This window comes from Dendropsophus ebraccatus, chromosome 4 (assembly GCF_027789765.1).
Source record: "Dendropsophus ebraccatus isolate aDenEbr1 chromosome 4, aDenEbr1.pat, whole genome shotgun sequence".
Lineage (NCBI taxonomy): Eukaryota > Metazoa > Chordata > Amphibia > Anura > Hylidae > Dendropsophus > Dendropsophus ebraccatus.
This window is the reverse complement of record NC_091457.1, coordinates 135,130,654-135,141,587: the sequence shown is the minus strand read 5'-3', so window position 1 is coordinate 135,141,587 and position 10,934 is coordinate 135,130,654. Positions and strand designations below refer to the sequence as shown.

The 10,934-nt window shown below is 43.2% G+C and overlaps 1 protein-coding gene across 1 annotated transcript in view; it reads right to left on the bottom strand.

The window, feature by feature from the left end:
- Window positions 1-332: 332 nt before the first annotated feature.
- Window positions 333-10,934, bottom strand: part of SYN2 (synapsin II) — a 215,388-nt gene continuing 204,786 nt past the window's right edge. Inside the window, exons 12-13 of the mRNA XM_069967083.1 lie at window positions 8,726-8,951; window positions 333-2,545 (exon numbers count right to left, since the gene is read on the bottom strand). Of these exons, the coding sequence (XP_069823184.1) occupies window positions 2,407-2,545; window positions 8,726-8,951 (365 nt within the window). The 3' untranslated portion in view covers window positions 333-2,406. The remainder of the gene's footprint in view (window positions 2,546-8,725; window positions 8,952-10,934) is intronic.

Below are 10,934 nucleotides of genomic sequence, written 5' to 3'. Positions count from 1 at the left end.
ACGTAAAGAAATCTGGTGGTCAGACGGGAAGAAATCTGTGGTCAGACGGGAAGAAATCTGGTGGTCAGACGGGAATAAATGTAGTGGTTAAGTGTGCAGGTTTACTGCCATAGGAAGAATAGAAGAAGCTTGTAGACACCAATGGACGTGTTTATCTCTGGGTGGAACAAAGAAGGAACCATCTTAATTTTTTCATTGCAAATAGCCTATGGTCAGGGTTACCAGAAAAGAATTGCCAGAATCAAATAAATGATAAAGAAACAAATAACCCATAAATCGTGGACCGGTCTCTTTATTTGCATGGTATATATTATATACATAGTATTTCTCCTGCTTAAATGAACTTCAATATACTCTATGACGCCAAGGGCTGCTACATTGGCAACAGCATTTTGCATTGAGCTGTATGAAGACTGGGAGGGTAAAAGCGAAAAAATTACAAGGAAGGAAATAGCAAAGTTATGAAACAAAATGATATTTACACAGCACTATAAAGCGATTTACAATAGTCTTATTTCACTAGTACCACAGCTCTTGGTCTCCAAGAGGATTGTTTTATTATACGGCATAAAATGTACAACTACTATCAAGAAGGTTTCTCCAGATATAGTTTAATCCCCTTCCTCTGCCCAAATAATAAAAACTCTGAATGTTGCTTTCATCTTAAGCTATACAGTATTTTACCTGTTTGTGCTCCAGAGCTGTTCTTCCTACGATACAAAACTATAGTCTGTCATCCTGGAGGTGTGAAGATCTCTCTGTGATCACTCACATAATCCTAATGTACACAATCACTTTCCTGGTCTACGCCCTTCTCACTTTTATATGTATGTAAGTCTTCTGTATTTTACTCTCAATGTCACACTAAGCATGTCAAATCTGTACACAAAAGGAAGGCACTCCTACACGACCCTGTCAATCCAAACTTCTCCTCTTAAAATTAGAGATGAGTGAAATTGCAGTTTGGTTCCCCGAAACCGTCATTTAAATCCTGGTGGCTAGAGAGGATGGATGCACCTGCATCTTGAATACAGATGCTCTATAAAGGAACACCCAACCACATAATGGAGTGCTGTATTACTCTGTATATGTTATATAAAGGATACATTCATAATTTAATATTCTAATATGCTCTTCTGCATAAGGCATTACAAAGCTTTGCCAATTCCACATATTGATGGCCCATCGTCAGTGTCTGTGTTTCTCTCTCCCAAGCTGGCCCGCATCCAAGGGAAAATTCATTAAGACTCTAATTTGGTTCTCACAGGCAATTGAGTCAGTCTCCGGGCCTACCTAATGCAATGCAGCAACACCAGAATAGCCAGTATGAAGTGCTGTCTTCTTTTGGTTTCTTTTACAGCTCACGTCTGGCCAAGGGGGCTGTGCTGAACAACTGACAAGCAGAGAGCCTGGTGTTGGAACTCCATCAGATATTGATGGCCTATCCTAATGATAGGTTGTCAATGTAAGGAATTAGAGAATTCCTTCAAGCTGGCTATGCATGTTAGTTAGCTGAACTCCCAACCCTATCCTCCCATACGCATGTGCTCTCCAATTGTGCATACATTTTTAATGGAGAGAGTGGATGAGTCATTGTCAGGGCCCTCTGGTGATAGCTTTATTCTACTGAAAAATCCAGATTCTTGCCCCAATATTATCCGTTAGGGGAGAGTCAGGAGCCAACCATACACATAACATGGTGCCACCCCAATCGGCAGGGTTGGCCAAGAATATTCTATTGTGTATGGCCAGCTTTAGGCAAATTGGTCCCTATATGGTCCTTTTATAGACCACAAACTAGTAAAGATTCCAAAACAGTTTCTCTAGTTCCCTATTCTGAGATATGTCCCCAGCAGTCAGTATGGGGCTTTGCATTGATGCTTTTAACATCTTAGAGGGCCATCTCTTACTTGAGCTCTGCTTTGACATAGAAATTAGAACATGGACTGAGTAATATATTGGCACAATAATCCCATCTAGCTAGAACTGTAAGAGTTCCGAGGAAAATGAGAAAAGAATGAGTAGACACAGGCACAAAAATGATAAAAACATCTCAAATCTCACTAAGAATACCATTTTTCCAGAAAACACTACAAACATAGTCACTGGGGATAAAATAACTAATCAAATATACATAACATAAAAACAATATAAACAACTAACCATAGCTATAGCAATCGCTGATAACGTTGGTGGTTATGGCTCAGTCTCCATACAATAAAGCAATATTGCTCTTACAAACGGTATACACCAGCGACAGACACATATGCTCCAAGTATTATGGCTAAGACGCCTATGGCTAATAAACTTGCACAGAAGTAAGAAGCTACAGTTCATCTCTTGACTATTCTGTTTAGGTTATTTTTTACACCTCATAGTTTTAAGGATTATCCTTTACAATCGGTTTTAAGAGTCAGAGAAGAGACTGGCGAAGGACTTCCTCAGGTTCCGGATGGTGTCCGCTTTAGCTTCATCGTCGGTAGTTGATGAGCGGAAAAATGATGACTGGCTGAAGTTGAAAGCATTGGTCAGAGACTGGGACTTGCTGGTTAAAGTAAAATAAAAATACATTTAGTTTAGGAAGCAATTTGCTATTCATAGACTCAAAGAGCATGAAGACAAACAAATACAAGGCGGCCATTTTGGTGCTGGAGAGACCTGAAGAAGTATGTGATTGTGAGTTATTGGTTACTATTTGGGTGCCTTCTATGACACCGCTAACAATTTATTCCAATGAACATTAAACAACTATCGGAAAAAACTTATCTCTGACTCCTTGTTTTAAATCTGATTATTGTAATACGAGTCTATCTCTGGCTATAAGCATAGACACAATTATAGGGTCACATCATACAGCTGTTCAGGACAGGAAGATTGATAACCCAAGCCTCCAACAGCTTAAAGGCTTGATTGTGTTAAACAAACATGACTGCTTTTTTGTGACAATGCCCCCACTTGTTTGTGGGTGGTATTACAATGTTTACCCATTCACTTTAGTGGAACTACGATACTAAACACAAGGCATGGAAAGTGTGGTGCTATTTTGGGAAGAGAGCAGGCATGTTTGTAAAATCCTAGAAAAGTCTTTTGAAGGGATGGTCTAGCCATTAAGATTTATCACTAGTGAATGAACTCAAGAATGATCTCAAGGAATGGTAATCATGTCTGAGTACTGCTGCCCCATTTATTCTCTATGGGTAATAGAGTGCTTAAATAGGAATGTGTAGGAGAGTTCACCGGCACTACTCCTTAGTGTGGCGTAGGGGAACAGTCGGGCGTGCTGGGGACTGTAGCCGATACACGTTGGGGGTGCTCCTTTCTTAAGCACGTTAGAATGCCGCAGTACACTTGTGAATAGAAGAAAGTTTCTCCTATTTCTTCTATTCACAAGAGTGCTTAAATATCTACAAAAGCCCCCATAGACAATAAAAGTAGCAGCAATGGACACATCATCTAGCAATGCCAGGGGGTCCCCGCAATCTTTTACTTACTGCCCCTCATGTGGTTATGGGATTAGTCTAAAGATGGCCATACATCTTAGACCTATGCAGGCTGAACCCGCCACTCGCAGCGTATTTGGCTGTATGGGGCAAATAGACTACCAATGGATGATGTTGGTGGTGATTTTCCATCATGGCCGACCCCTTTGTTATGAAAGAGATTAGCTGCAGTGAAAGCTTACTCCTACCCATAGAGAACATCGCAGGCTCCGTCACACGTCCCTGTGGGCGGGCGACATACCTGTCAGTTATTGAAGGTGTATGAGTGCCTTAGGGCTAGCCATGCACAAAAGATAAGAGCTGCAATTGCCGATTTTAGCAGTTTTGGCAACCGACATCTATAAATTACCCACGAAGAATTGCATGTAGAGATGAGCGAACAGGGTTCGGGTTTGAGTCCATCTGAACCTGAACGTTCGGTATTTGATTAGGTGGGGCTGCTGAAGTTGGATAAAGCTCTAAGGTTGTCTGGAAAACATGGATACAGCCAATGACTATATCCATGTTTTCCACATAGCCTTAGGGCTTTATCCAAGTTCAGCAGCCACCGCTAATCAAATGCAAAAGTTCGGGTTCGGATGGACTCGAGCATGCTCGAGGTTCGCTCATCTCTAATTGCATGTGATGGCTGACAGACTTGTGTGTGCCAATAGCCTGATCTGCCATTTTTTTGGCTAATTATGTCTGAAACAAAACAGGATTTGGCACAATCAGCCAAGGTCAATCAACCATCTGCCACTGTGCACAGGCTCACTGTAGGTTTAGTTCAGTCTGGCATGTTTTTTTTTTTTTTACATAAGAATGATCCACGAGACTTTGGTTACATTTTACTAATTCTTTTAAATTGATTTCTCTCTGAATTTTCTTCCAATGTTTAGATTTGTCAAAATACATTTTTGGGAATTCTTTTCAGAAAATTAGAATATAGCAACAGGGACTCCTATCAATGATAGGAGTCCCTGCTCTTGTACACTGAGTGGCAAGCCATACACTGTATTCCTTGCCACTCATATTGAGTGAGTTCAGCACTGAATGTATTGTCGCATAAACATTTGTCAGTCTGTGCGTTCTGCTCCTGTATGAATCTGAATTGGCAATTGTTTGCAAATGTGATAGCTGGTTCGACTATATTCTCCAAAAACAAATCTGGCACAAATGCTCATAGCGGGCATGGAATTGGGTTTCTGACTGTAAGTCAGTTCTAAATGTAACAACGAACTTCAGTCTTAGTAAACGTGGGCCTGTATGTGACAGATAATGGATCATTGTATAACAGTAGACCATATGGGGGACCAACAGAAAGTACCATGCAGAGGACCACCCAATATAAGGCTAAATCTGGCGGTAATGCTTTAGGACATGCTGGCAGAAAGTTTGCGACAATGTAGGACAATGACCTTACAAAGCAGCTCAGAAGCTACATGAAAATGTTTGACAGGTAAAAAAAATCAATATTCTACAATGTCGCTGACTTAGATCCCATGTATAGTAATGGTCTGAATTAACGTCAGTAAATGAGGAATGTGAAAAATAAGAAAAAAAAAAGTATGGGGTCAATATCCAAAACAGCATGCAATGTAGCCGTGTAGTGATTTCCAACTCTATTAATAATTATAGGAATGGTTTACCATTTCCAAGAGGGATGCACAAGGCAGGAGAACTAGACGTTGCCATACATTTGGTAACAATTACACAAGTCAGATATATCATTTGTGTCTGATAAGAATTGAAGAGTCATTGTTTTGACCAAGAAATTTAAGTGTGCTATCTGTGCATGTCTACGGATAAATGCTGCTGGGTATCACAATTCCCTCTCCCATTTGGCCTGCAGAAAAAGAAAGAATAATAATGGGTCCTATGACAGTCAATGGGTGGTCATTGCTTTTAATAGATGCCAGCAGTTCTCGATAACCTACAGAAGTTGGACTTTTACAGTTAAATGTATTGCAGTTATTCGCTAGGCATGATGAGATTTCTTTTCAGCTCTTTCGATGTCCAAATCTGCTGAGACAATTTGTGTAAAGAATATCTTGGAGAAGACAACAATGCCTCCAACGTTTGGCGTCATTTGTTGCAGCATTTTTAGCCTTTACTATGTATCTCCAACAATATTCCTGTAGTTTCCAGTTTCTTTACTAGTTTTGTATAGACGGCTTTAGTGGTGGCTTTCTGACTTTAAGTTGCTTTACAAATTCAACAAGGCTTAAAGCATCCTGTTCTCCAACAGGTGCACACAGTGAAGACAAGTTCTTGCACAGTATAGTGAGACATGGGAAGCACCTTCTGATTACATGACTGAAGCAAACATGGCTGTCAAGATGGCCATGCTAGCTTAAAGGGGAACTATCAGCGGGTTAGATTAATTTAACCCACCAATAGCCCCCTAATGCGCATAGGCTCCGTAGAGGATGGTATGTCTCTTACCTTCCTCCTTGGCACTGTTCCTGTGTGCAGATAGTAGTTGAATCGACGACCCGGAGCACCGTTAGGCGCACTGACCCGCCCCCATCTCGCCTAACTGGCCCTCTCTTTCTAATGATTAATGATACCAATGGAAAGGGTGGGTCGGTTAGCACAAAGGGGGCGGGGCAGTACTCCTAACAGGTGCTCCAGGCTGCGGATTCAACTACTAACTGCACAAGAATAGCGCAGAGGAGGAAGGTAAGAGAGATACCTTTCTCCTCGGCGCCCCATGCGCATTAGGGGACTGTCAGCAGGTTAGAGTCGTCTAACCTGCTGATAGTTTTGCTTTGAAGTATTTCTCGGGTGTAAAAATTTTTGATAATGTGCTGCAGATATAGTGAAAATAACAAAGAACTGATGCTTACTTCTCTGTGATCCCCCGATGTCCTTCTACAGTGTCTCTGGTGTCCTCCACTGGTTGCAGCTGCTGCCAATTCAAAGACTAACTCATCTTGGGAGTGACAATCTGCACAGCCAATTATTGGCCATGGCTCAGTCAACAATTGGCTAAGCAGGCTCTCACTTGGTGGTGGTGGTTGCAACCAGTGGGGCACACCAGAGGCAACGTGGAATGACATTGGGAGAGTGCGGAGAGGTAAGCATGTGCTCTTTGCTATTTTTCCTATAGCTGTTGTACAATATAAAAAATGCTGAATAATCCCTTTAAGGAGTGCCGTGTTATAAGGGGTTCCTGATTCTCACTAAATATGGAACTGTTTGGCCAAATGTAATTATTATATCTTTATTATTCTTGGGGTTAAAGACGATTTTGGGCCTCCAAGGGCCCTATAGTAAAACCCCTATATCTTGGGAACAGGAAGAGCAGCAAAACAGTAAAAACACCATTGTGATCAGGACATCTAAGGTAAAAAAATTCTTTTCTTTTCTTTTTTCCCCCCCTACTAATCATGGTGCTCTTAAAGACTGCACTGCCCCTTGGTTTTCGTGATTGGTGGAGTCTCAGCATTGGACTTCTGACATTTGTGAAGTTGACTTTGCAGCGTGCATTGGCCCTAACAGATCTTATATTCTAACAGGGAAAATAAAAGGTAATAATAATAAAAGAGTATATTTAATAATAAAAGCTATTTTATAAGAATCACTTGAAATTATAAAAATAGAAATATTTTTTTTTTTTATAGGGAAGGTGAAGAGAGTTAAGGCACGTCCCTTATATCAGATCGGTGATGAGAGTAAGAGATTATTATCTCAGTTATTACAAGCCGGGAGAGACAGCAGCGTACAGTATGAATGTGGGAGGAACGTGACTAATCGCACAAGGATTTCCTTCTCTCTGGGTGACACCTCCCACTTATCACCATACTGACCTCACGTGATAAGATGTGTTTCTAATAATACAAGGGCTAAATGCCGATTGTGAAATGAGGAAAGATCTTTCTGTACTGTTACATAATGGGCCATCAGGTATAAGAGACAAAGATGACTGCTAAATAAGGAACGCCATGAAGTGCTGCAATCTATCTGGAGACGGCTAATGCTGAATCTGCAAACTGATGCAGAAGTAATATCAGGGATATTATTGGAATAAATCTTGCAAAGGTTCAATTGGATTGTGGGGTCCAGACAACTCTTTGCTGTCCTAAGAAGGTCTCCTAACGAGAATCTCCAAATTCATAAAATTATCTTTTCTTAGAACTCAGAGTTGTGCCGATCCTCTGTTATTCCTCCTGGAAATGCATGTATACATTGATAGCTGGGTGCCACCATAGTAATTTAGCAATTGGTCATATGCTGGTAATGTCCGATAAGTACTAACGGTACAAGAGGTCCACCAAAAATGGTTGTTGCCCCAATTGCTTTACGGACAACCCTTATAAAGGAAGGTCATCTACAGTCACAAGCAATGGGTTGCTTTCAATACACAACTAACAGTAAAGGTCCTCACAGATATTAGAAAAGATCATCCGAACCTGTGGATTGTACGCAGGCCTCCTGACTTTCCCCTCATACATGTTGGGGTAGAGAAGGATCACTTAGCTTTCAAATGCTCGATCCAGCCATGCCTTCCTCTCCCTGTTCTATGTTGATGAGGCCAGGACAGTCCTATAGTTTTACATTATGAGTTTCTTCTGGCTAAGAAAGAATATGCTCAGCTGTCAGTAGCTCTCAGCAGTCAGTCTCATGGTCAGGGTCTGAACACATGCATGGTCATACACCTTCAATAACTGTTTCTCCTATCCTCCCCATACACACAAACAATGGTCACATTTTCCTGTGCTCTCTATAGGAAAGGGTTTACTTCAACCAGAGCTCTGGCAGTGGCATATCTCTCCTAGAACAAAAATGTCAGGCATTAAAATTCTGTCAGTGGAGGCTCAGGAGGCCTCATATACTATATACTGGTGGCCAAACTTGCCGTCTGTAAAAGTATAAAGTATATTAGGACCTTAACACCCCAGGTGATAAAAATCAACAAGATATCAAAAGCTTTTTTTTAAAACAAAAGTGCCCATTGTTGGATTGAATAATATTTTTGCCTATCTGCTGGAGGTCATTGCCAATTGAGTTTGGTGGCAAAACCAAACAGAGATCCCGGTCCCGAGGCAGGTCCTGCCGCTCACTGCGGGCATGGGGAGCGGCAAGTCTGTACTTGTAATCAATTTCCCTCCCGGATTTTATAAATTGACAGACTTCTCCTTTAAATATAACAAAATCTGCAACACTGCGGCTTATACAGATGTGAACAGAGCTTTATATTGTTTATTTTTATCTTATGGTTTATAAATTCTCTATGGTCTTACTTCAACTGTGGATGGGGTTGAGTTTTTTTAGGCTTTTCCTTCTGTTGGCTGGGTAGGGACTCCTCATTGCTGACAGAAGACGTTGTCTGTCCTACAGATGATGGCCGCTGACCCATAGTGGCTGATGGTCCCGGTGGTTCATTCTGTAGAAGCAGATCTTGACCAGGAAGCTTTTGCTGATAAGGAGGATTATCAGATTCTAATCCTTGGGGTTGCCCTGGGCCCCCTAAGTTTAGTACAAGAAAAACTTCACATTGTTAAAGCATTAATGGGAATCACAATCAATGTTATCTCTTCCTGTAGGTTTATATTCTGGCAATGGTAAATGATAAGTATGCTAACATAATGCAATCCCTATGGACATACAGCCAAAATAGTCCTTTTATTTCAGATTGTGCCCAATATTAGTCTGTGATAAGAATACAATAGAGCTATTGGTACTGTCCCGATGGTGCAATTTCCTGGCACAGCGTCACACAATAATTTACTGGTCTTCCTGCTGTCACTAACCAGCAACTGCACAAAGGTAATACAATAGAAAAGATATGAAAACCGTGCTATAATCTCTGGTATGCCTACAGAAGACATAACATGTAACCTCCTGCAAGCACAGAATATGTAATGTCAGCCCTATAAAGGATCGATTCATATGGCTCTCGGCAATGGTTATTGCCCAAGTATAATAAATATAGTTCTCTATGTTGTAAAGGGCAGTAAAAAAACAAAGATGAAATTGTCCACTGATGAAAGAGGTCAGAGTCCAAGTAAAGAAAGTGACATGGGAAGATTTATCAAACAATCACACCCAATGGGTAAAAAATAATGATCATATTGTTGCTGGGAGCTCTATTATCTGATACCGAGCTCCAAATCTGCATGAACTTACATGGTAAAACTCTATCTGCATGTGCCACCACTAGGAGGAGCTGAGGAGGTTACTATAGGGGTAATTATCTCTTTCAGATAGAGCAGTGTTTCTCAACCTGCGGTACGCCGCGTACCCCAGGGGGTACGCGCCGCAGGTTGAGGGGGTACGCGGGAGGTGGGGGGAAACAAACAAACTTTGGCTCTGGGTGCCGGGACATTGCTATCACTGAGCAATGTCCCGGCGCCAAGCGCAGCAGCAGCTCTCTCCTTCATTCCCCCAGCAGCATCTCAGCAGCGTTCTGTGGGGGACGGGAGATGTTGCTGGAGGAAGCATGGAGACAGTCAGGGATGCAGCGTCTGGTGCACGCTGTCCCCCTGCGGCTCCTGGATCCGGGAGCGGCGTGAAGGTGATGGGGAAAGAGAAGAGGTAAGGGGGATGGATTTGGCATCGGGGCGGGAGGGAGCTATTAGCAGTTGAGAGGACTCCGGCCAGCTCCAGGTCAGAGAACAGGGCCGGCGACTGATCGTGGTGGGCGGGGCTATACCTCCCGGGGCTCTGGCAGGAGGTGTATGTGGACCAGAAGATGGGGCAGCCCCCACGTCGATGGCCCGCCGCTGCCGCTTGTCCCTGGCCGAGGGCTCGCCTCCTCCGGCCTGCCCTGGAGGTGGTCCTGGACCCTGGTAAATGTGGGGGAGGCCCCATCTCCCGATCCACATACAACTCCTGCCAGAGCCCCAGGTGGGATAGTTGCGCGCACCACAACCCCCTTTCCCCCCGGTTCTCTGACCTGGAGCTCCCCGGACCCCTCTCAGCTCCTAATAGCACCTTCCCACCCCGATTGTGCCCACAACACAAAATCCACCCCATCAGCATCTATCACCCCCTCTGTCCCCCCATCACTTACTCTCACCCCCATCATCTCCTCTCTTACCCCAATCATCTCCTCTCACCCCCATCATCATCTCCTCTCACCCCCATCATCTCCTCTCTCACCCCCATCATCATCTCCTCTCACCCCCATCATCTCCTCTCTCATCCCCATCATCTCTTCCTCTCACCCCCCATCATCTCCTCTCACCCCAATCATCTCCTCTCACCCCCATCATCATCTCCTCTCACCCCCATCATCTCCTCTCTCACCCCCATCATCATCATCTCCTCTCACCCCCCATCATCTCCTCTCACCCCCATCATCTCTTCCTCTCACCCCAATCATCTCCTCCTAACCCCCCCTCATCATCTCTTCCTCTCACCCCAATCATCTCCTCTCACCCCCGTCATCTCCTCTCTTACCCCATCATCTCTTCCTCTCACCCCAATCATCTCCTCTCACCCCCATCA